General features: G+C 44.2%; 2 protein-coding genes and 1 long non-coding RNA gene across 3 annotated transcripts in view; all 3 read right to left on the bottom strand.

Moving 5' to 3' along the window:
• Positions 1 to 16,655, bottom strand: part of LOC117775408 (gamma-aminobutyric acid receptor subunit gamma-3-like) — a 59,988-nt gene extending 43,333 nt beyond the window's left edge. Inside the window, exons 1-2 of the mRNA XM_034608520.1 lie at positions 16,207 to 16,655; positions 15,695 to 15,849 (exon numbers count right to left, since the gene is read on the bottom strand). Of these exons, the coding sequence (XP_034464411.1) occupies positions 15,695 to 15,849; positions 16,207 to 16,376 (325 nt within the window). The 5' untranslated portion in view covers positions 16,377 to 16,655. The remainder of the gene's footprint in view (positions 1 to 15,694; positions 15,850 to 16,206) is intronic.
• A 2,130-nt stretch (positions 16,656 to 18,785) lies between these two features.
• LOC117775472 lies at positions 18,786 to 20,018 on the bottom strand. The gene is made up of 2 exons (XR_004616271.1): positions 19,900 to 20,018; positions 18,786 to 19,658 (listed from the first exon to the last, which is right to left on the bottom strand). It is a non-coding gene; the product is annotated as an uncharacterized LOC117775472 (long non-coding RNA).
• A 1,572-nt stretch (positions 20,019 to 21,590) lies between these two features.
• Positions 21,591 to 26,038, bottom strand: part of LOC117775416 (gamma-aminobutyric acid receptor subunit alpha-5-like) — a 31,742-nt gene continuing 27,294 nt past the window's right edge. Inside the window, exons 10-12 of the mRNA XM_034608532.1 lie at positions 23,500 to 23,652; positions 23,087 to 23,298; positions 21,591 to 22,364 (exon numbers count right to left, since the gene is read on the bottom strand). Coding sequence (XP_034464423.1) covers positions 22,065 to 22,364; positions 23,087 to 23,298; positions 23,500 to 23,652 — 665 coding nt within the window. The 3' untranslated portion in view covers positions 21,591 to 22,064. The remainder of the gene's footprint in view (positions 22,365 to 23,086; positions 23,299 to 23,499; positions 23,653 to 26,038) is intronic.

Genomic DNA, 26,038 nt, shown 5'->3' with positions numbered 1-26,038 from the left:
TTTGCTCTTTTGTCTGATGATGAATAAACTATTATGAAAGTGTGACACAGATAAAAGTAGAATACAGGCGAGAGGAGAGAAGCAGTTATTGTCTGATGAGGTTAATCGGACTGAAATGTTCGTTTATAATCACGGGAAACGTTTAACAGTGCGTGGATCATTTTTCTAATTAAACACATCAGAGGCTTTGGTTTTTCTTTTCTCCTTGTGTTGTCCTGAGCTGCGGCGAAAAGAATGAAAGGTAAAGAAAATCAACACTGTCAGAAATCCTGTCGGGAACCAAAGAAACTTCAATTAAAATGAAGCAATAACAGTTATTATGTAGTTACTCGGAGTGATAAAATTCCTCTGTTTGATTTAAAACCAGAGTATTTCCACTGATCAATAAAAAGATCTATTACTCTTTATCACTTCGTTCTTTATTGCAAACACTTCAGTTCCTTCCTGTGATCTGATTGGTCAGTAGTTGAGTTGTGGACGGGTTCTGAGGTTCTGAGGTTCTGAGGTGAGCGGCGGAGCCCGAGTTACCATGGTGATGGAAGCCGGTAAAGGCTCATCTGTGCTCAACGCTAGTGTTGTAATCAAAGCCTCATTCAGCACCAAAGAACTCGTGCAAGCAAGAAGTGAAACAACAGGATTATTTGTGTCAGGCCCTCTGGTGTCAGCCCCCTAGTGGTAATCACAAGTAGGCCACGCAGCCCTTATTTGTCAGCTCCTGAAACTCTTGGATTTGATGTGTAAGCTTCCAAAGAGCAAAAAAAGCTAGAGACCGTTTTATTGCCTGTGTTTCACAGGTCTACGTGCGTTGATGGGACTAGCACAGTGGCACTTCATCATTATGTATGTGACTGCACCAGCTCCACTTGGGAGGAAACAGCCCTTTCCAGCCGGCATGGCGCTCCACCACACACTGGCAAAACAACAGATTCCCTGGACGCACACAAACACACACACACACACAAACACACACACACACTAACTTTTGATTGCAGAAAAATGTCAAAACTGTTGAGGAGCACCAGAAAACACAGACGATGCTAAAGGACTTGACCGATTGAGGCCCATTTTTACGAAGGTTCTTCTGGTACTGGTTTTAAAAAACTAGAGACACAGATGGTGAAATAAACCAGTGGCTGCAGACACGTTGGTTTTATTTGTTCCGCTCAAAGAATGCATTCACAGACTTGCACGTAATGAGATTGAAATTGAGACTGGGAGCATGTTTAGACTCTGATGGTTGTAATATTCTGCCCCCTCATGTGTGACAATCATTTCGACAGAAGTGAAATAAATAAAATAGTGCATGAAACAATTACTGTAAATATTTAGATGTAAATCATGTATTTGTACATCTGTGCATCTCTCTAAGATGTACTTATACTTTGTCAGCCTAATACTGCTCAGACAATCTTGTTCATTATAAGATAGTATGGTAATAATAGATGATAGGTAGTAAGAGAGTTCAGTCACATTAAAACTCGTGTGTGGAATAAAAAAAAAGTAAAATTATAAATAGCAGTCCTTCACACACTTCCACCATTTTGACTATTTCTTCCTCCGAGGAATGTTTAAATAACTCAAACTGCCTCCTGCGTGTGGCGAGCAGCAGCCATCTGGTTCCCCCAGAAAGCGATGGGGCTAGAAATTTATTTGCCAATTCTTTCTGACCCACATCTGTACATTTCAGCAGCGCCGCGCTCCCAGGACGAGCGACGGTGAGCCATCTGCAGCGCCGACAGGGACATCAGCTGCAGCCGCCCGATGACGGGGGGGAAACTGTCGTCCGTCAAACGCAGATGAGGTCTACCGCTGAACTCCACCCCCTCTGGCAGATACTACAGGTACAGCAGAATCACCGAAAGTTTCTAAAATGATTTATGTTTCTGAAAACACAAAGGATGTGAGTATTGAATAATTAGACGAATTAGATTCTTTTGAGCAGTGAAACGAAGCCTCTCATCCATTTCCCAATTTTTATCAATGATCTTCACTGCTCTGTGAGCTTGGCTGTGTAAACACTGGAAACAGGGTGGAACGTGAACCTGGCCCAGTCAGACGGCAGCAGAATCTGCCCAAAGCTCTAAAGCTCCGTGATCAGAGGATTTCTTGGCTCTGAGCAGTTGCTGGGCAAGCAGCAGAGACTCACAGAACCATTGGTGGGATATCTGAGATGGATTCTGATACCAAGCTTATCCTGTTATATTGGTATTCTCGTGTTTATTTCACACATAAACCTAGTAATCTAGAAAAAGAGCCAACATTCCCTCTCTTTTAGCTCTGTTTTGGTCTCCTCCTGAGGGAAGTGCCCGGCTCTTTATCGGCTCAAAGCTTCATTTCGTTCTCGAGAATGTTGCTGAGTGCATCAGTCTCCTGTTTAGTGCTGAGCATGTACTGTACGGTGGGTTTTGTTCACTGAAAGCAGCTGCCTGCTGTGAAACAAACACTATGACACAACTGTCATTGAGCTGAAACCTCCTGTAAAGCTCTCAGCTTTGGATTCCGATTGTTATTATCATTAGAAACTTTTATTGATTGAATTTGAAGTAGAAAACTGCTGCACATCCCGTCCTCGTTAATGTTGATCCACTGCCTGAGAAGTCCACTCGAGCTGCTCGGCCCTGTGCAAACTGTATATCTACTTAATATGAAGCAGGATATTGCTGCCATGCGTCTGCTCAGCAAATCTCCCCTGTATAAACAAACATTATTTAAATAGAGGAGTGCGGCTGTTTTATTACCCAGAGCGAGAGCACATGTTACAGAAACACTCGTCTGGAGATAAAAGACGACCTCAGGTGTTCTGAGGATAAAAACTCATATATTCCTTTCATGAAAGCCTGAAGAAAAAAAGTTATGTAAGTCTTAATGAAAAGACTCGCCCATCAGACAGATATTGACCTGCTGCGTGGGCGTGAGCCGTGCCTGTGTGTTTGTGGTTGGACTGTGTAGGTGTGTGGGGGGGGGGGACTGAGCACAGACTGTACTGTAGCACATTGCATTCAGGTCTATATTCTAATATAACAGATCAGGGAAAGGAAAGTATTTCAATTCTGCGGAGGGTTTAATGAGAAGCAGGCAAAGGCAAAGGTCTCAGTGCTTGTGAATCAGCAGCATGCAATCACTCAGCAAAATAGGGGAGGGGGGGCCAGGGGATCCTTGTCAAACACAAGCACACACATTTGTGCACGCAGCGAGGAGGGCGTTGTGGAAATCATCTCCCAATTCAATTCCCATTAATACTTCGAGAATAATGAAATAATCACAACAACCACTTTGCTTGTACCTGCTATCGTTGGTAAATTACAAGCATATCCTCCGTTTATTGTATTAATTAGTTGCGAGTTGGACTGAATGGAAAGTGAATGTGAGCCACCGCTGAAATAACAGCGACTTTGTCCAAACACTCTGTAGAAAGATTACGGTGCAAACAGAAGCAAATAGGAAGCTTTTTGGCTCGACTCGGGCTAATCCCAGGAAACTGTGTTAAGAATCACAACAGCATCTATTTATAATAATGCTAATAGTGCTTGGGTGTCTGCCACGACAGAGGTTAATGCCATAATCTCTTTGAAAAGGGGAAGAGACGGAATATTAGTTGCTTTAGTCACACACTCCCAAACATATCGTTAAACTGACAGGAGACTGGCGGAGGAGGGAAGTCCTCAGTGAACAGGCAACTTTGTCAGTTCAACACGAGGGAAACAAAAAATCGCCGTCGCCCATCACGACTGGAGACGTCCTCAGGATTTGATTAGATTCTGTGTCCATCAGGTAAACAATGAATTATGCAGCATGTCCCGCTCCCCAGGTGCAATCACAGCAATGGAAGTTGCCTGAAACGAAACAAGCTAATGTGGAGGATGAGCTTGTAGAAGTAACTTTTTTGGAAAAAGGTGCCTCAGGATTTAAAAAAAGTTAGAAATAGAAGAATTACACAGCGTGAGGAGGTGCAGGGGACTTTTCTGTTCTTACCAAAATGAAAAAACAAAGGAAAAACAAATCAAGCGTCCAATCACGGCCGGGAGCAGATGGCGTTTCACATTAAAACAGTTTCCAGCGGGACGACCAGCTGTGTGGACACCACTGTACATCTGTGTCTGCAATGAGAGTTTCCACCCTCAAGCTATGATTGGACACATTGTTTTATTTTGGCTCCATCAATGCATCTCCAAGTCCAGGAAAGGAAATTGCTTCCCTGCACATAGTTATTAAAACTAATGGCAATAATTAGTATTTAGAATGCTGCCCTCTGCTGGACAACTGGATAATGGATAACACCAAGGTGTAAATTCTGCTGGTGGTGAAGCAGCACCTGACAAGACATACAAATTATTTGTACGATTTTTATTCTTCTTGCCAGTTGTTGTTGTTGTTGTTGTGTGGTGGTGACACGAATACCCCCCCCCCCCCCCCCCCCCCCCCCGCTCTAACTAAAAACACATCCAGTTAAAAATAATTAATGGCTTCTTCTTTGGGTCAAGCTCCACCCCTCCACAAAATTTGTTAGAAATCGACTCACAAATGCAGAAGAAAACATGACCTCCTTGGTTGATGTAATATTCTTTAGGTTTGTGCACACAGGGAGTTTGAAGGTGGTTTCCAGTGGACGAATGTCTATATGTAAGAAAAACACACGTCCATTGTTTAGTCCATTATATTCAGTTATGTACTTTTCCTTTTTAAAACGGGACACTATGAGGGAAGAGTGCATGGGCTATATTTTCTGTATCTCATGCCGGTGATGATGATAACTTGAGCAAACGGGTCAAAATCTGCACTTTAGTTTGATTTATTTTCATGTTAAACATTAAAATCTTCCATTAGATCTAACGGCAGAATCACAAGAAGCTTTACAAACATTGGGACTGCTCTAACAAAATGGCCTCTGTCTCTCTCGTTTGTTCCTCACTTGTCTTAACCGCGCAGGTGCAAACTGCCACCCCTCCTGTCCATGGCTAAACACCGGCTCTTTGGCTGGAGGGGACACGGGAGCCACAGATGGAAATCGATTAAATGGTTAGAGCTCACAGGGATGGGGGACGTGTCGGCCATGATCCAGAGCCAGGTTGGTCTTATTACCACCTAATGCACTTCACTTTCCGATCGGAGTATCGTTTCATCCTTTTGGGGTTTCCCATTAACACAGCAACGCCGAAGAAATGAAAAGATGAGCTCCATAAGCCCCCTTTGGAGATGAATTAATCGTTTTTAAGAGAAGCCAAATATCGTCTTCAGACCTTCTGTTTACCTCATTAAACATTTTGTGTGTTTATTAAAAAAAACAACACAGGAACTATGAGACATACTTGTGTGCACTGGGCAGGAAGCTCCACATTGTTAACCCTTAACGAGGTGTAGAAATTCTCACTGATTTTCTAATTGATTTGCTCTAAAATATAATATTATGATTGTATCTGTAAGTACAAGTTATAATGAAACCACAATGCCTGTCGACGCACAGGCAGATGTCACCATGGCAACGTGATGTCCCATAGAAGAAATGATATCACTATCAACATAAAAAAAATGCATCAAGCATTTAATATGCAGCTTGTCAGGAAGTGAAGTCGTCAGCTGAGGAAGTCAAATGACATTTGATGAAAAGCCGATATAATTTATACAATTTATACTAAAGATAAAATGTCACCCAAGACTTTTTTAAAGAAAATAATACTTAAAATAATTACATTTCGTGAAGATTCATTGCAAAAATCCTCAAGTATAAAACTAAGGAAAAATACTATTAACCTCATGCACACAGAGAAACAAAGGAATTTGTTTCATACAGTTCATCAAAGGTTACTCCATCCGCCAGCTTGTCTGTGTGCAAGTGTATCCATGCATGTGCACCGTGTGTGTGTGTGTGTGTGTGTGTGTGTGTGTGTGTGTGTGTCAGGTGTTCCTGCTTCTCCTCCCCGCAGGTGAATGTCAGCTCGGCTTCCCCGGCTTCTTTAAGACGAGAGCGCGAGCGTTTGCCAGGACTCTAAACTCCTCTTCAACTAATGAAACATCGCCGGACTTGAAATCTCTGGGCGGCTCATCCGGGAATTGTGCTCTCAACCTGTTGAGGTGTCAGCGCCGTGCCAAGTGTCAGGTCTGTGAGGATCAAGGAGAGGAGGCCTGCCAAGGACTGAGTCAGCCCCACAACCGGCAAAGATCACAGGCGGGGGGGTGGAAAGGGCAACTATTTTACTACAGCGGGAACTCTGGGATTTTTAGGTGGTGTTTCTTTTAAGCAGCACTGAGCTGAATATTACATCAGATTAGATCTGGGAGAGGTCACAGATCACAGAGCCTCCAGTGATGATCTATTTGCCTAAATAGACACAGGCTGTACATGAAGATGGACGACGTGGCTCCACTTCTTCCCACTTTCCAGAAATGAAGCCGAAAAGATCCCGGATACAAACACTGAGCGGAGCCGTGGTGGCGAGATCCCACCGGTACACGCCCTCAGCCAATCGTAAGTCAGAGAGTCAGCTGTCAATCAAGACGTTTCACCCTGTTTCTACAGCGTCAAAAAACAAACTCACTGAAAAAAGGAGACCTTGACTTTGGTATAAAACCATTTTTTCTAGGTGTTTTGCAGTTAATGTAGTTTTTACGTCTTCCTGCCACTGCAGCTTGATGAAGTCTCCCAGTGGACGTGCACACATTCCACACGTGCACATTAGAAAAAAGACGACGAGGAGAGCGCCATTGTTTGTTAAAAAGTTGTATGAATAAGAAACACGAGGATGTTGTGGAAATGACACGAATACAAATCCAAACCCCCCTATGGTACGGCAGCACATGGTTTAACCCAATCAGCTGCCTTAGCCACACCTTTGCCAAACCAGGAAGAGACCTCCCCCCCATGATCACAGGTAAGACTAACAAACATTTTAACATAAGAGGTTAAGTCACAAATCTCAACAGCAGAAACAAACTGTTTTTATCCATCCACTGCAAATGTTATTGACCTGTGTGGTAAAAGGAAGGAGGCGAGAAAATGAATGAACTTAGTTTGACAGCAAACCAGTGCAGTAGTGGTTTGGATGTGAGACTGTGGCCATCACACGGTGCAGCTGCAGCTTGTGGGTGGGTTGTGTTCCTGCTGCACACAGACGACGACTGTGTCACTATGACAACCAACGATGGTAACACGCTGATGTTTAGCAGATAAAATCTTCATTATTTTTGTATTTACTTGCACTGTACAGACTCCAGGGACACTCTGGTTGAAAAGTAAAGAAATCACCATCATCATTGTGATAAATCAACTGGGAACCATGATGAGATGGTTAACCTAAAGCCAAACATTTGACCTGCTGGTGGCGCCAGAGAGTAATCCTAGGGAGTCATCCTCTGGGGGCCATGAATGTCTGGTGGTAAAATTATGGCTGCAGATTATGGCTTTTTTTATTTTAAAGAATCACAGTAACTTGCTTTTACATCCATTGATTAATTCATACGTCCACATAATTAAATCTTCAACCGGCCCCTAAATCTACAGTATTCCACTGTCTCAGAGTTAACATGAGTAAATGAACGATGTGGTTTAGGGTGAGAGCTCATCAGTGGGATTTTTAAACTGGTGTCCTCTCTTGTCGTAAACACCAGTTTTATTTAATTCAAATGACGACGGATAATTCATTTTAATTACCTCCTCATATTCTCGGGCTGATTTCGATCCAGCTGAGTAGTTACATGATGAGACTGATGCCCTGTTAAGAAAATATTAAGCCAATTCATTAACTGTATCTAATGATTCCAACGTTATGCTTTCACTCAGAAAATTGACAATTAGAAAATAGGTCCACGCAGCTTTTCAGAATGAGCCTGGATGCATGTTTTTACATTCAAATGAGGCTTCGCTTGCCGTTATTTCGTTTTTTAAAATGTGTCTTTCCTGAGTTGTTGATCGTGTGAACGGTAGAAATTCAAATGCAGGAGAGGAAACTGAAGCAAAACACAGCGAGTGTGAGATGGAGAGGGAGCTCGCACACTCTGTGATCTTATGAAGAAGCCGCACGCACTCGTGTTCATTAGTGAAGGGCAACTCAACCCTAAAACACACCTCTGTTTGTGAGTTACCACCTTTTCAGGCAAAGATTCATCTTTTCGATTCCCAGATCAAAGAGCATCAAAGCCGCATCAGCTGATGGAAGCTACTCAGGGAAATAGGAAAAATACAATCGTGTCTTTTGCACAAAATAGCGGCGGCTTGTGCTTTCCAGTCACAGTCACAAAAACACAACTTTTTGGAGTTTGTCGAGTGCCAAGACTAATGGGATGTCATACCGGCCCAAAGCTCGGAGAAACACCATTAACAAAAGCCGAAAAGTCCCCGAAATATGCTTCATATCACAGGGTTTAATTATTTCTGCGCTCGATGTGGAAAATACCTCACACTGACTGACTTGCAGGGAAAATTCTGCACTTAATTCAGCCAAGAAACAAAACCATAAGTGTGCTGAGTGTTCACCAATCATCCAATCATAAGGCAACACGTGGATGGAGACTTTAAAGGGCACCGCACTTCCACTACCTTCGGGTTAGATATATATGTTATGGATATTAATGTTATCGTATTTGACGATTGAAATGTTGGGATATAAAGTTAAGATCTCTCAAAGCAGATTTTGCTTTAGTAAAATAAAGGATGCTTCTGAATCTTTTATGAAACCAGCGGGAGATGCAGCTCCTGACGTAAACTGGTGAGGAAAATAAGCAGAATCTAGTGAAACCGAATGTTGCACCATTGACGTCCCATCCTCCACATTCATGCTTCTCCTCAAGTGATTTATGAATTGGAGCTAGGACATTTAAATACAATCTTTCACATGGATCTCAAAAACTCTTCGTCGCACTTTGCAGTCAGTGATGGTGAGGAGGAGGCAGGTTGACAAGGGGAAGTAAAGGCAGGATTGTGGAGGACATGGGGGGGGGGGGGGGGGACAATAGAGTGAGAGAGAGAGAAACAGACGGAGACACGAGAGGAAACAGCTGCAAACCCATGATCTCTGAGCTGCTTTGCACATTCCTGACACACACCTGGCTTTTATCTGAATCAAAGACCTTCTCGGTAGTGAACACGCGAACGCACACATGTGGCTCGTGCACTGTAGATTGTGTGTGAAACATAGTCGGGTATCAGCTGCTTGTTGGTGTCACAGAAACGACACTTCTCCTATTGAGATGCACGCGCAGTCCTTTTCCCTCTTCGCTCCACCCACAAGAGATAATTGTGAGCGCCAGACATATTCAGCGAGGCAATAATGGCCGATATGATTGCAGCAACCTGGTCAGTCGGCGCCGATCAATAGCTTGTTAGCTATGGACAATTACAGCCTTCAGTCACAGTCGCCGGCTGTGATCGCAGAACAAGCAGCAACTGGATTAGCAGCCCGGTCGTATTGAGGAGCTGTCAGGTTCGTCGGTATTTGCATGAGGGATGAAATGGATCCGAGTTTAAAGCCGATACGTTTGAGATGTTTTAGAATTCGGTGGTTTCTAAAAAAAAGAAAAAGTCAGGGAATTTGAAATGAATCTTGAGGTTTGGATTCTCTTTGGCTTTTTTCTGTCAGTGGGACTCGTTCCTTGTCTTTTCAGCAAATTCTACTTCTGTCTATTTGCCTGTGAAACATTAACATGGACCACTTCTTGTGTAACAGAGGCTTTTTCCTGGAAAGACCCACTGTGGTGTCTGTAAACGAGTATTAACATGATCAGCAGCTGGAACAGCAGCAATGAGACGCACAACTGAATAAAGTTATTATATGTGGATGAGAGCCACTCGTGGAATCAGTCAGTAACGTGTCAGTGCTCCTGTCAGTGTCCGAGCCTGTTGATACAGATGGACGTGGCATCTCCACTTTCTTCTGCAAATAATAAGAAAAATTTAAAATCAAATGTACCTATCTAAAACTAAAGAAACCATCTTTGAGAAAAATGTAATTGAAATGTACTTAAACTTTTGGGTTTGGTCCAAAGCCACTGAGTCCCCCCGATGTGCTCCTGGTGCAAGAGGCGCTGGCCTCAGATAAACTGTGTGTGTCCCAGTTGCAGGTTTTTAAAGCCTCTGTCTGTACGTTTGTTGACTCAGTTCTCGTGGGCACAGACTTTAATCTGTCTTAAATGTGCTTTTTAATTTGTTGGCAGACTTGTGTATTTTTAGAATCTGGCTCAAACCTAAACTTAACTCAATCTTGCAGACTTCCAAACTCTGAATGTGCGTGGCTGTGGAGCCCACATCACCACAGAGCCTCGCTCTCCAGCCCACTTCGTCCCCGATTCCCTGGCTAGCGCACACAAAGCCACTCGCACGCACGCGAGGATCACACAGAACCGCGCACGCCGATCACACTCAGAATCCAAAAGGAAAGTGACACAATAGGGACACAAAAGCATCTCATCTTCATCTGAGGCGAACTGCTTCTTATCGTTTAAGGTGAGACTCAACACTTGTTCTGCTCGGGGGAAATCTGGGTCGCTTTTTCGCAAGTGGACCAGTCACCCACTTTATATGAAGATTAGGCTGAGTGCTCGCTTTGCAAGCCTGGAAGAGACGGGGAGGAAAACAAACACAGGAACTAAGATAATAACCTTGTTATTCGGTATCTCGGATTTCTACAGTTGGCTTTTTTTTTTACTTCCACATTTTGCATCAGTGTCGTGGAACTGAGTTGAACCGTTTGCCTGTTTTAACGACTCCTGTGAAATAATAATCGAATTAAAGTGAATGGGCAGCTGATTATGCTAAATGCTAAAGCTAGGAGGAGGCATGAGGCCGTTCTCATAAACATGAACTTAAGGAATGGACAGTTGGGTCCGAACATCTTCCACAGTTTGTCTTCTCACATATGAAGAACGCTGCAGGAGATTCTCCGGGTCAGACGAGAAAGTTCAGGCGAGGGGTGGAGCCTGTGGGAGGCGGGACGTGACGTATAAATCCCGCGGCCTTCCTCCTCAATAGCTCTCGAATCTCGTTCTTTCCTTTTTCATCCGTAAACATTTGTTTTCTTCCGTTTCACGTCCGTCACGTGTCAGGATTGTATTCTCACATGGGCTCACTGACTTTTTACAAATATTTAACCTGACTCGGACAAGTCAATGTCCAAACTTCATGTGTGAAAGCAACAGTAGCTGTCACCACCTCCTCTATTATAATGTGAAATAGACTAATAACTGCAGAAGGTTGAACCATTCAAGTGGAACAAGTGTTACCTTATTCATTAGGATCGTGATTCTCCCACTTGAGCTGTTTGTTGTTGATCTGTAGTGTTTCTGATATTTAATCTTCACAGCTCCAACCTACAGCCCTGAAATTACTAGATAATGAAATTAATAAAATGTATATCTAATCTTGTACAGTGGAATTTCACAGCACAACAATCTACTCGATTGTAGCGTAAAGAGCCGAAGGAGTTTCTTCGCTGTGAGACACAAACACACTTCTCAGTTCTAAATGCACGGACCAATTAACACAGAAGAATCTCTGATATGCTTTAAAAACAACAGTATGTTTTCTGGTTCCACAGCCAGCAGCATATAAACAAGCACAAACGAGAGAGGAGTGCGCAATTCAAGAAAAACACAGGCAAAGAGAAGTGTGTGTGTGTGTGTGTGTGTGTGTGTGTGTGTGTGTGTGTGTGTGTGTGTGTGTGTGTGTGTGTGTGTGTGTGTGTGTGTGTGTGTGTGTGTGTGTGTGTGAGAACAGGATAATTTTGATTTAGACAAAATCCAGGTATATCTCAGAAATGAGCCCCACTGTTCTGACTTCAGTAGCTGACTGTCTTGTTATTGTTAGTGTGTGTGTGTGTGTGTGTGTGTTTCTCAGAGAGTCATTGCAGCAGCTCTCAACTGAACCCGCTTTTTTTCTCCACAATGCTTTAAATGTCCCAGATCTGTCTTTGACTCAGCGTCATCTCCGAGTGTGTACCTTTTTGTGTGTGTGTCCCTCCGTGTGCGTGTCTGTGTCCATATGTCTTTTTCACACACACACACACACGTGTTTCCACTCCCTCGCACTATCCTGCTCCAACATTAACATTTCATGGACGATTCTGAGGTTTGTCAACTGGATCTCATCAAAATTTCATCCTTAATTACTGAGGCAGAGCTGGAGGGAGATTCCCCAGCATGAGGAGAACTGCCACTCTGAGCCGAGCTGGGAGGGAAAGAAAGAATCAACCCCCACCAGCGTATTGCCGGTGAAAGGCTGGAGCTTGGTCCTTTTAAATAACCTAAGAACACAACTCTTAATGATCTGGAGATAAGTGCTCCCACCAGAGCCCGTTGTACGAAGTCGGTGGAAAACTGAAACCATCACAAACGACTCCCTGACTCTGCAGCGGCAGCATCGAGGTGCAGAGTGTCACGTCAGACTGAGACTTAATAAACAAGCTCATGAGTCCTGCAGCTGAGTGACAGAGATTAGTGGCAAACAGGCCCCACTGCCAATCATCAAGAGACGTGTAATGTTATTCTCAGTGGTGGAAAACCAGCCGAATACTACCTGAAAAGTACTTGAGTGTATCCACACCGTTGTACTTTCTTCTCCATTACAAGGCCCAACGTCCCCCTGACCTTCTAACAAGCTGCATCATCGCACACTCATAGATTTCAGTCCCCTAAATATTTAAAAATAGTTATTTTGGGTTCTGTATGTACGTTATTCACCCCCAATTAATGTTTTTTTTCTTAAAGGTAGACAAGTGGACGCAGCAGAGCCAGAAACATCAAAACTGGCATTACCCACAATGCAATGGTCGTAAAGCTAGTAGCAGCTAAAGTAGCCCGAAGCCACAAGTCTCAAGTACAGATGAAGGGCTCCGGTAGGTGGACCTCTTTTTTTACGTTCACACCCTCAAATTGTTTTCACGATCCAACTTGTAGTTTCTGATTTATTTCCCCTTCCTGTCGCACACAAACCTGTAAGAAACCTGTAAATTGTGTGGAGTTGTCGAACTCCTCCTCAGCATGTGTTGATGGGCACGTGTGTCAGGGTGTAGGTGAGGAGACGGGAAAGACAGTGTCGCAGTGAGCTGCAGGAAACAGAGCAGCATCCAAAGTGTAAAATAAATAAATAACTAAGAAGCAACCACAACAAAAACATTTATTCCAGAATTTAGAGTAGAGCAGCTCCCGAATGATTTGCACATATCAGTCGATCAACTAGTGGTCTGATTCGTGGGCGCGCTGCTGATTGTAAATGCAGAAATCTGCCTCCACGGGAAAAAAAAGAAATGCCTGAAAAAATAAACTCTTAACGAAGTAAATTGGAAAATAAGAAAAATAAAAACAGATGCTACGGTGTTTTAGAGTCTGATACTGTGGGGTGAACACAAGACGAACATCTTTTACTCGTGTATCGATAGTACAACATGAAAAAGTTATTTTTTTACCTCCTATTACTCTGATTTGAGGGTAATCATGCAACAACAGGTCCCATAATTTGGGGGTTGAAGGGGACAGAACAGACGGATATGGGTCGTCCTCTAACCTGAATGTCAGTGGTTCGATTCCCAGGCTACTCCAGTCCACATGGCGAAGTTTTTCGGCAAAGTGGCTCTATTTAAAGTTATGCCCAATCAGCTAGTAGCAGCGTTTGTTCACTATGTTCCCAGGGATTACTACGAAAATAAAAACGGGATGATTCTCCAGTTAGATTTGGATTTACAATGTGTCGTCTTTTACAATTTCTATGCAGATGTATGGACATTTATGCCCATTGGACATTAGATATAATCAGATAATTGGCAAATGAGATCCCACTGAATGTAAAAATATGTATTTTTTATGTTTGCGTGTTCATATTTGCCTGCATGAATGTTTAGTCTGCAGTTGCATTGAGGATTATCCCAGTTAGTATATGTCTCTGTGTATTTTCTCACCGAGATGCAAATGTACCGTCTTGTTCATACATTTAATAAGAGAAGGCCGAGGTCAATGCTGGTTGACATTCCGAGCTTTGCTCCAGAGCACAGGGAAGTCTGATTTCATGCATTTAATCAGGAACAGAGCACTAATATACACATCTCTCCAACATTATACTGAACCCGAGTGATTACCACTTCACTAGTCGGCACACTTCACGTGCCACATAGCTACCGCCTTGATTTCTCCAAATCGCTCTTGAAAAGCGGCGGTAACAATAAATGAGACTGTAGTCGATGGCACAGGAAACTTTTCTAGTCGGCAGCCCACCGCTGAGAACACTCCGGGGATCAAACCAATAACCCTTTGATTAGCAGCCGGCCGCCCTGCATCTGCGAGGAAGGCATTTTACCCTCCAACTCCGAGGAGCCCCGTGAGTTCTGATTCCTTCTGTAAGCGCCGTGGAAATGATGTGGCAGCAATCAGAGCAGGTTCTGGACTCAAGCTGTGGCCCTCAACCTCACACACACAACCTCCCATGTATGATATGTAAGAGGAGGCCATATACATGATATGTAAGAGGACGCTATATACGATATATATATATATACGATATAAATACCTCAGGATCTGTGCATGTTGACAAAGTGAGACCTTTATACGTTTCTGTCGTGCGTTTAACAAAAAACTTGAAATGACAGATATTAACAAAAGAAAGTAAAAATATCTGAGAACAAAAGTTGTCATGCGTGACTGAGGTGGAAGAATTGTTGCATCAATGCTCCTTTCTGCTCCTTTGAGGTTTGACTGCCGCTCTTTTTATTACATCATCCTGTTGTGCTCTCGTCTTTAATGGCACCAGCCTGCAGAACCACTGCCAATAACAGCACTGGCTTTTTTATCCTTTTTGCTGATTTTCTGTATATGTGCAGTACGCTTTGATGGACACTCGATAAAAGATGTTTTCATAATCCACTAGAGATTCATGTGGGAAACCTTCATCATTGGAGATGACATGTGAAAACGTTTTGGTTTTGATGGGAAGCTGCAGCCATTTGAAAAATGGAGGCAGGGCTTTAATCACTCAGTGTTCGGTCAGTGTAAAGATCATTATGTTTCAATGAGATCGAGGAGACATGAGGTGGATCGTGATCCTAGCTTCTGGTTTCAGCTCATCTCAGCCCAGACCAGTAGATTTCAGATCCACTACAGACCAGTATCTTTGCGGACAATGGACTACTACACTAAAACCAGTATGTTTCATGGCCACACCATGGACACCTCCAATTCTAACCAGGGTCTTTCAGGACCATAGACGTCTTAACCCCAAACCAGTATGTTTCACCACCATGGACAGCTACACTCCAAACCAGTATGTTTCACCACCATGGACAGCTACACTCCAAACCAGTATATTTCAGCACCATGGACAGCTACACTCCAAACCATTATGTTTCACCACCATGGACAGATCCACTACAGAGCAGCAACATTCAGCACCACAGGCAGCTACACTCCAAACCAGTATCACCGTGGACAGCTCCTAGTCTAACCAGGGTCCTTTAGAACCATGGACAGCTGAAATCCAGACCAGTATATTCCAACAGCATGTAACCAGTATGTCTCAGCACCACGGAAACTAAAACCAGGATGATTCAGGGCCGTGGACAGATCCATTCATCCGAGTTCCAGGATCTTTCCGCACCAGTGACAGATCAACAGCCCAGTTCAGCACCATCAGCTCTAAACTTCTTTACATCTGGTCTCTCTCTCTCTCTCTCTCTCTCTCTCTCTCTCTCTCTCTCTCTCTCTCTCTCTATTCAACCAGCCTTACCTCCAATGTCCGGCCGCAGCGTCTTGTCATATTCCTTCAGCAGGTTGTTCAGTATGAGTGTGGCATCCTCCTGGTGCGTCCTGGGCACCAGCATTTGATTGACGGTGGTATCGTGTTGATCTTCGTCGTCGTCGCCATATTCCAGTAGATCAGACCTGGGGAGGTGGGAGGAGTGGGAGGGGGGGGTCGTCAGTCACGTTAGCGCCCCCTGTAATAAACACCCTGGTCGTGGAAACTTTGTGGGTGCATGCAATGATGTAATATCTGAATTTAACCCCCCACCCCCTTTTTGCAAATGATTGTCAGACCCCAGACTCTGTATTGAGGCGCAGCAGTAAATGGTTGCTGCGTGTGTCTGTCTCTGTGTGTGTGTGTGTGCGTGTGCGTGTGCGTGCGGGGAAAGCCCTTATCAGCCATTCACATAACAAAGCGCTGGTGTTGCCATTAAATCCTCAACTTTTGAAGCTGCAGAGGAACAATAACAAGCGGGAGAAGAAGATGATCGGACTCACCGCGCGCCCCGGACGAGCAGAAGTGTGCAGAGGATGACCACAAACTTGATTGTCATTTTCCCATGCGCGGATCCCCTCTGATCACAATGAATCGGTGGTTCGAGACCCCGGCGTGTGCTGCTGCCGCCGCTGCTGCGTAAAAGTGCCCAGTACAGTAGGTGTGGAACCATCAATCCGAGCTGTGAACTTCCTCATCCGCCCACACACTTTTTCCTGCGTGTCATCTGCGGCCACAGCGGTCTCTCTCTCTCTCTCTCTCTCTCTCTCTCTCTCTCTCTCTCTCTCTCTCTGTGTCTCTCCCCCTCGGTCCTCCGCACCCTGGGATGGAGGTGGGTGTGGGTTGGGGAGATCCTCCGGGGACGCACCCGACGATCAATGACAGTGATCAGCGAAGAGACTGGATCCAGCGGCGCCCTCCTCCCTCTCTCTCTCTCTCTCTCTCTCTCTCTCTGTGTGTGGGCAACACAGTGGTTGAGTGACGCTGTTGCTGCTGCTGCTGCTGGAGTTGAACCTCAGGAGATGAGCATCTTGCGTGACTCATACACGTGCACGGGCTCCGTGCAATACCTGGATCAAAATTGCTTTTCATTATCTGGAGGAAAAACATGAGCAAACACCTCCCTTTTAGAAAAAAATAATTTCAGGCTACGTCATGAGCAACGTTTATTTATTTCATTACAGCTGCTGCATATTTAAACATCTGGAGGTGCCTTTCTTGGGGGGAAACAACCATCCAAGCACATCTGGAAAAAAATGTGTTTTCTGAACTCTTTCTCCACATTTTTAGATTTTGCAGTGTATCTGCTGCAGATAAACAAGATCCATGCAAATAACGCGTCAGGGCCAGTTTCTCTGAACACGCACCTGACTTCGTGTTCGTGTTGTTGTCTTTGTCTGATGATGCGCAGCCACCGGGAGTCTCACTCTTTGCGCTTTTACGCACCGCGAGCTCAAAATAAGTCATTTCTGATTAGGGCGCACAACTCAGTGAGGGGGCAGCTCAGCTCAGACCTGTCACACTGTCGGAGCCACATGCAGCAGCAGCACTCTGCTGTGGAGAGGCTTCAGCGCCCCCTGGTGTCTGCTGGGAGGTGCAGCAGTATAAAGTTAGGTTTTCACCGCAGTGCTTCAACCAGAGGATTTTAACCTCTTGACCAGAACTAAATACCTTAAAACAAACCCCCCAAAAAAACATATGGAACCTACTTCATTAAAAGGGCAGGAAAAGTATCATGAAAATGTGAAGCACTTGAAGTAAAGGTGACTGTACCTGCAGGAAAATGGCTATATATACTGTTATACTGATGTACTAATATTTGTTATTACTGATTAATCAATATGAAAGCATCATTTTTATGATATAGCTGCTCTGGATTGAAGTAAATATTATATTATTATTGTTGTAGTTATTGTTATTATTGCACTTATCAAAAACGTACTGTATTTTGTAAGAAAAAAATTATAATATATTGTAATATAAGAGATAGTATAGCATAATTCTATTGGCTGTATATTTTAATATATATATATATAGTGAATTCAAATGGGTATTTCAATGTAAGTTTAAAGTGGAGTGTCTCTTTACTATTAAAATGTTTTTTTCATATTTTAGATGCAGCAAACAAGTAAAGAAATAAGGACGAGGAAACTAAAATAGACAAACAAGTATAAAGGTCTTTGAATGATTTATAAATCAAGTTCAAAGCAGAATATTACATGTGCTGCATATTCTAATCACGAGGAAGCTGTCTTATTGGCTAAAGAGCACATTATTTTCTCGAGTCATTTGGGGTCATTAGTTCTAGAGGATGTAAATATTTAATGAATTAACAACATGTCCTGTCGCGGGGCCTGGTTTCACGTTTTTAAATTGCATTGCACATTGTAAATGTATCATGTTTGCTCTGATATTTATGTGCAACCCCTAATCTGCACTGCTGTCAGACAAATGATGTCATAGCGAAGCAATGAGTACAGTATTGAAGCAGAAGGATAAAGTAGGAACTCGTCAAACAAAGTACAAGTACCTCAAATGTGCCCATAAGTGCAGTACACTTGAGTCAATGTAATGAGTTACATTCCACCACTGTTACTGTTAAAAGTAATGAGCCTTGAAAAGGAGTGTTGGCAAGTTCTCCGTCTCGTGAACGACAAGATGTCTCAAGTTCTGCTCGATAAGGGAACTGTAATCTTTCATTTTAGTCTTGCTCCTCGAATATCAGGTTAGAAATAACTCCGTTCTGAACGTCGTGTGAAACAAAGAGCGACAGCCTGCATGTGAAGTTGCTTTGTTACACTTGTCTCTCCTGCAGAAAGTAACTGTCTTCATGAGAACCTTAAAATAGACAAAAAAAAGATTTTACCCAGATGTGTGATCACTGGAATGGGAGCCTACGGACTTTATTTATACATCCAGCTATTTTCATAGAGCACTTAAATATCACTCGGGAATTACATTGATACAAGAAATGCTGGCAATCTTCCTCCTTATATATTAGCAGTTATCATCATAGTTTACGATTCTGCGGAATACAGCAGCAGCTTGGCTCCGTGTTTAAAAATAAAAAATAATCCCTGAATACCAGCTTTGTTCATCCTTTTTATTTGATCAATTTAAGTATATTACATAAAACAAATACAATACATAAAAACAAAGAATAAATGTAAGTAAGACTTTTTTTTTCAAGCCCACCTATAAAGGCAAAGGTCTCCTCCAAAACAAAAGTGTTTCACTGAGGCTCAAAACGATGAAGATCTCCTGAAGCTGACGGCCGCATGTGCATTACATTCCCGAGTCGAGAGACCCAAGTTCAAAACTTCAGTCTGCCTCACTGCCCATGCGCTCGCTGTGGATAAAGCACATATAATGAATCCTAAATTTGTCCCCAACATGCACCAGCCACATCTGTCCAGACGCCGCGCGGAGAAAAACAAGCGTTTGTCATCGGCTGGGCCGGTCGGGGCTTAAATTGGAGTTTGCTGTAAGGGGGCCCCCCTGAACGGGTGAAAGCAACTTAAGCGTCACTAAATCCCTTTTTCTAACAGATGTATGGCAGATGAGTCTGTGACAGTGGCGGAGGGAAGGAGGGAGGGGCAATCGCTTCTTGGCTGGCAAATGAGGAGAGAGGGTTGGTTAAACGGACGGATGGATGGATGGAAAGAGAGGGGCATTCATTTCTTCATGATGATCTGACCTGCAGTGAAACGATTAAACGGGAATATTTCAGTTTTGAAAATGTCCCTTCACTCCTTTTTCCCGTTTTAGCACGTAAGCATCCTTAGCGGGGGGAAAGTGTTTGAGACAATTTGAACATTTAACTTATTAGGGACAGAAATCGCTTCTAGAAGTTTCATTTCCTTTGGTAACCTAACTCAGAATAAGGCTGAGTGAAGCAGCACTGGAGCAGTTCGGCCCCCGACACGACAAATGATCCAAAGATTCACGGGGGACTCTGCAGGAATAATAGAAAAATGCTCCCTCTTACTGGACGAAGCAGCGGAGTCAGACACAAACAGGGAGAGCAGGAGCAGATTCAGAGGTTGGAGGTTGTTACCGGGGGGAAAGGGCTGTTCGTGTGCACCTGGCTGCCATGGTAACCCCTCGACAAATAGATGCACGGGACAGCATCTCATTGGACGTCCTCTGACACGGCTGCTGTGCTTTAACAAGCTCTGAAACACATTGGTCAACACCCACGGAGCATTTGAAAACACAGCAACATTTTAGATTTATAGGAATGTCGGATTCAACATCGATCCCAAACCAGCACAAAAACACTACAGGATATTATGGCACAGGAATTAAACATAAAAAACGCTTTGGAAAGAGTTTTCAAAACTGATACGTTAAATATAGTTACTCAAAGCAAAGCAGGTACATTAGCAGCTGATCATCTTTATTGACATGGTTTTTCACCCAGTGTCAGATGTTGGGGGACACTGCTCCTGTAGCAGCGGGTGTCGGGGTCACTGTTCAAAATCCATGTGATTAAAGACGCAGAGACTCTGAGGCAACTCTTCTGCTGAAAGTCCGTTAGTTCCTGAGTATGTCTCACCACAGCCGTCGTGTGTGTGTGCTCGTCGCGTCCAGGTTAATCCAGTCAACGTAGAAATAAAATAAAATCGGATTCAATTGAAAACATTAAAAGCCAAGTTTGGTCGGGTGCTCCAGAAGCAACGAGAAGAAAAGAGTCTCACACGTGTTCACGGAAACATTAAGAAAAGAGACAAAACACTGAATAAATTCAAAGTCAGTATTTGACTTAGGCTTTTTTTCTTCTTCTTCTTCTTCTTCTAAGGGCGTAAAACGCAAAAGGTGGAAATAAAAAGTCTATTTACATGATTCCCCCCCGTGAGACTCGGCCTAGTTTCCCAGAACCTTTTCACGCTTACACTTAAAATGGCAGAATGTTGATACTGGCTCGCATGTGAAGGACCATCCAACATAATTATTGATAATCATTCGTTAGATAATTGCGCTTTGAAACTTTCTGGTGGAACCTGGGCTTTGAAATAAGATTTCTGACCCAGGTTCACTCTGACTTGAACTTATTCTTTTGTCTGTTTGTTGTTCTGATTTAGATTTTGACATCAGGCTGATCCTCTCATGTTCCCCCCCCCCTCGTATCCTAAATTACAGCCTTATTCTCCTAATGTTGTGACTTCACTTGACAAATCTCCAGTTTTCTTCTCCCTTTACGAGGCCCTAATACTTAAATAAGTCAAAGTCTATCTAAGTGCAACTGGCCGTGTTCTGCCGAAGGACACGTCAGCAGCCTGGACTAAATAGCAGCTTGAACCCTGGTTCCCTCTCTGAGCGACGCTCCGAACTCGCGGTGCTGATTTGTATGTGACGACCTCGGAGCAGTGGTTTCTCAGCTGTGAATATTAGTTTCCTCGCTGAGTGACCCAGACTCCAAATGCCGTTACAGAACGTACCCGGTCCTAAATTTGTCTGATCCCACCATCCACAGCCGCCCAGCCACCCAGTGTAAGTGGGCCAAACAGTCTCTCTGCCCTATTTAATTCTTTATGAATGAAGAGGAGCTTCTTCATTAGGAATGATAATCTTCCATATACATATATTTTTTCCCCACCTTCTTTTTCTTTTCATACAGACTTAAATGCTTTTGGGAAACCAGGCGTGCAGCAGTAGGCTTTTGAATCTTCAAGTAAAGATGTACAAAGAGACACACGAGCACTCGCTGCAATAGAAGCAACAAAAAAAAAGAAAGAAAAAGCAAAGTTTCTTCTTTAGAAAGACGACATAAAATTAAATTATTAATGCACTTGCAGCATTAATCTCAAGAGATGTTTCTTCCACACAAGAGTGGAGTTGAGTCCAGTTTTCAAATTCAAATGCATGTTGCTCTCGCAGGTTTTTCACAGCAGGAGCTCGACGCATTTCAAGCCTCCGTGGTGAGAATATGACGCGTTTCAATGTAGGCAAAGTTTCTCCAAATGCGTACGTGTGCTCGAAGCAATGATTGACATGTACATCGGCATTCAAGAAATAGAGGAGTCCTTGGTTTTTTCCTTTTTTCGAGGAGAGCGTCATGCAAACGGCAGCAGGATAGATGAGAAAATAAGCAAAGCACCCGCTCGCTCGCTCGTCTTAAAAGCAGTTTCTTTGTGACCGAGCAGTTTTTTTTTTAGGCCGCGAATAACAGGACAAGGATTCTGTCGCAGCCTTGCATCCTTTCAAAGTGCCTGAAATGGATAGTTGAGTATAGTTTTTGTTCTTCAAGAGCAGATACCTATTTGTTTTTTTTGTCTAGGGCAAAGACCTTTCCTTTTAGTCCACCCACTCTCACTTCCTCCCCTGCACAAACTTCTCCGTCTCCGAGAAGGAAAAAAGATTACGTTGAGCTGACAACTCCTTTCACCACTGGTTCCCTGTTGAGGTACGTGGCCCAGTAGACGAGGTTGAAGGTTCCAAACAGGACGGGGAACACTATCCGCGACATCTTGTCGATCTTGCTGACGCTGTTGTAGGTCTTCTTGGGGTCCACCAGCTTGGTCTCGGAGGTCCGGAGCTGCACCGACGTCGTGTTGGAGATGGTGGAGATGGACACGTCCTTGGTGAGGTTGGGGGTGTAGTTGACGCCGGCCGAGCAAACGTTGTTGGGCTTTTTGGAAAGCACCATGGGATCTCGTTTCTGCAGTGAGACAGATTACATGGAGAAGCGAGTTAGTTATGAATTGTACCCATGTTGTTTCCCCCCTGCTCATCACCAGTGTTTCTGACCTGAGATAATCAATGTGTTTCGTTCTGTCTGGAATCATTAGCCGAGATATTTCTTGCAAAACCTTCTGGAGAAATTTGGGCTGCTGGGTGTGATAGAATCTCACTGAGGGAGCAGCAGGATTCCCACTGGTGGTCTGATTCTTATTCATGATGATTTCAATATGCAGGTATAAGTTTAGTGCAGCTGCTAACGGGTGCATGTAAATGTTCCTGAGGATCTCTGTGTATATTCAAGCAAGGGGCTTGTATTACAATCACTGTTGGGATGTGGTGCAAATATCTGGAAATCAATCTGGTCGTAGTTTTCAGTGTGATTAACGTATTTGTCATTTGTTTACATTCTGGGGATGAGTTTGTGATAGTACTGGATACAAGGCTTTTACAGCAACCTTACAAAATGGCACAGATAATTCAATTACCATGAAAAGTAAAGACGATAAAATCATACACAGTAAAAATCCAACTTCAACCAGGTAGTTTGAAAGGTAGAGAATCAGTGTGAGAAGTACAGTGTCCTTAGGAAAGTGGCTGACGGTGATGAAACCTCTAAAGTAGACTCAAGCTTACATGGTTTGAATTCTAATATATTCTGGGGCCTTTTGAAATATGTAACTTTGTGCCCACACGCTGTACCTTCGGGTGCTGCGCTTCCAGAGCCTTCTTGCCGTCCCAGGCCCAGCTCCTCTTGGTGAAGTAGTTCACCGTGGCGAACTCGATGAGGGCAGAGAAGACGAACGCGTAGCACACGGCGATGAACCAGTCCATGGCTGTGGCGTAGGCCACTTTGGGGAGCGAGTTCCTGGCGCTGATGCTGAGGGTGGTCATGGTCAGGACCGTGGTCACCCCTGGGTGCAGACAAAAGGAGAGGGCCAGTTGAAATTGAGTTTATACAAGCCCACACTTTAATAACTCTTAACTGCCAGCTGTTGCAGTGTTGCTGCTCAGTTATTATTCTCCCTGGTGTGAATGTGCATTGCAGCAATATTACACAGATAAATAAAACTGTTTTTTTTTAACAGAATAAGTAAATACGCATCCTCACTCACCAAAGACGGTCCTCGCAGGAACCGATTCTCGGTTTAGCCAAAATGAGACCTGGGACAGGATTACTGTCATGAAACAGGGCATGTACGTCTGGATGACAAAATAGCCAATCTTCCTCTTCAGGTAGAAGTGGGCCATCATCACTGTGTACTGTCCTGAGGGGAGACACATAAAAGAGATGTGAAGTGAGACAGGGACGATAGACAAAGAGGTAAGACGTCTGCTAATGATGGAGATATGTGCTTTGAGCTAAACCACAATCAAGAACATAGTGTTGATCTTGTAGAACCATCACCCCCCCCCCCCCCTCTCCTGCAATTTCAGTAATGAAATAATCAGAGGTGGAACATTCATAAACTGGAGCTGGGATGAAGAGAACATTTCATATTCAAATCCATTATTAAAGTGAAAAACAAGCCCAAAGTGGTTTCAATTATTGCGAGAACTTGACAATAGATTATTATTATGATGCTGTTAATGTCGGTGATTCGACAATGGAGCGACGGCATTAGGAGTTAAACCCAGAGAGAGAGGGGGGGGGCGAAGGAGAGATGGAGAGAAAGACAGGGGACACAATATTCAGTTAAACAAGTGAAGATTGCATTTGAGGCTTTAAAAAATCCTCTCGCCAGCAGCAGTTAGCGACTGCGAGCGCTGGTAAACTATGAAAAATCCAATGACTGAGCTCCACACACCAGAGCACATGTACACAAGCTCTCTCTTCCTCGCTCTCTCTCTCTCTCTCTCTCTCTCTCTTTCTCTCTCTCTCTCTCACACACACACACACACACACACACACACACACACACACACGCACACACACACACACACACACACACGCAAAGTAATACACAAGGCTTTCTCCCTGGGCAAAATCGGATTTTTGAACCTCCCTAATCCCTGGTTACAATCTGCATCCTGCCATCAGTGAGGGAAAGAGAGGGAGTAAAGGGGATGGGATAAGGGAGGGAGGAGGGGGGGGTGAGCCTTCCTGTTCTGGGATCCTAAGCCCCGCCTACTCCGCCCTGCCAATCCAGGCATGGAGACACGCACGCACACACACACACACACATACACACACACACATGAAGACTGATTCCTAACTGCTGACAGCCACGACACCTCAACACGCACTGGGAGCCACGGAGAAGAGGGACACTGCTGCTGATCACCGGTGGGATGGAGGGGGGGGTCGACCGTGTGGACATTTCCCTTCTCATGTTGTTCTCCTGTTATCTGGCAGCTGTTAGTGGAGTTATGATCAAAGATTCTTGTTGGGATTGGCTGGCGTGCGAAGGGAAGAAGAAAATGCTCTGTGGCCATCGACTGACGGCCGCCTGAGAGTGAGGGACACTGGTTTGTTTTTGCAGGAGCTCTCTCCCTGCCGAGGACGGACAATATACACAAGCACCAGCTGCCACTGCCATGCCTGGATCAGGAGATCCCCGACACCAGTAGCTCTTACTGCGACCCCATCACCTGGGCCCTCTGACGCCCTCATGACTCCAGGCCGCCTGGCTCCCAGCCACCCCGTCGACATCCCGGACACTTCCAGGCGCTGCCAACCTGGGACACCCCAGGGTCAACTTTGCCTTTGATGAATGGATCCCGACAGGACTGGGGGCGAAGGAATGAGGAGGACCATGTTCCCCTGGTGGATCTTACTGCTTTTCTCCCAAGGATTTGTATTACACAACGTCCAGGGGGAACTTCCGTTTATTTCGGGGAATAATGCCGCCATGCTGGTCAACTGGTGAGTAGGGAAAACTCCAACTAACACGTCTAAATGAATGATTGTCCCCTGGAAATGAGCTAAGGTGTCTTTGATGAGTTGCTAGATAATAATCCAAAGCTCCCCATTCTGTCCAAGTCCGACAAGCCCCTTGCTGTACTACGCCTCGTCTACTTTAAGAGTCAAGAGTTATTTTAGGAAACACTCTGTCTGAGCCAGAGCAAGTCATGTCTTTAAAAACTTGTGGACTAATCTCCTCCTTCATGTCCTCGGATGGGAGTGAGGTCAAAGATTACATGTGCTAACACCACAACCATCCGATATCTGGTGCTTTCTACCACCCTGCACGAGGTTTCAAGACTTACGTCCATTATCATCCGGCATCAAAACAAGTTTAATCCACGGAAGAGGCGAAGCTGGCCCATGTTTTTGTCGAGGCCCTGTTTTCCTGAGCCAGTTGCTGACGGCACCAGACGAGCCCCACGATCATTAATTGGCTGCCGTTTTGAATTTCAGATTTGCAGCAGCTTCATTACTTTGTCTAGACCCGATAAAACAGCAGGCGGCCGTCTGACTTCTTTTAATCAAGCAGGGGAACGACAGATAACTGCAGGTGACAGCTCACTTGTGTCTCTGCCTTTTATCAGAGCCAAGACAAACCTCCCGGCCTTCACACCCACTCCTCCCACTCTGGTTTGCATCTATTGTCCCTAATAGAAAACATGTGTTATCTCTGGGAGGCCCTGCAATGATTGACACCCTGGGTTCCATATCTTTTACCTCTTAGGTCATGTTGAAACTTAATATTA

Source organism: Hippoglossus hippoglossus, chromosome 2 (assembly GCF_009819705.1).
Source record: "Hippoglossus hippoglossus isolate fHipHip1 chromosome 2, fHipHip1.pri, whole genome shotgun sequence".
NCBI classification, from domain to species: domain Eukaryota; kingdom Metazoa; phylum Chordata; class Actinopteri; order Pleuronectiformes; family Pleuronectidae; genus Hippoglossus; species Hippoglossus hippoglossus.
Note: the sequence above shows the minus strand (reverse complement) of the source record. Positions and strands in the feature narration are given on the sequence as shown.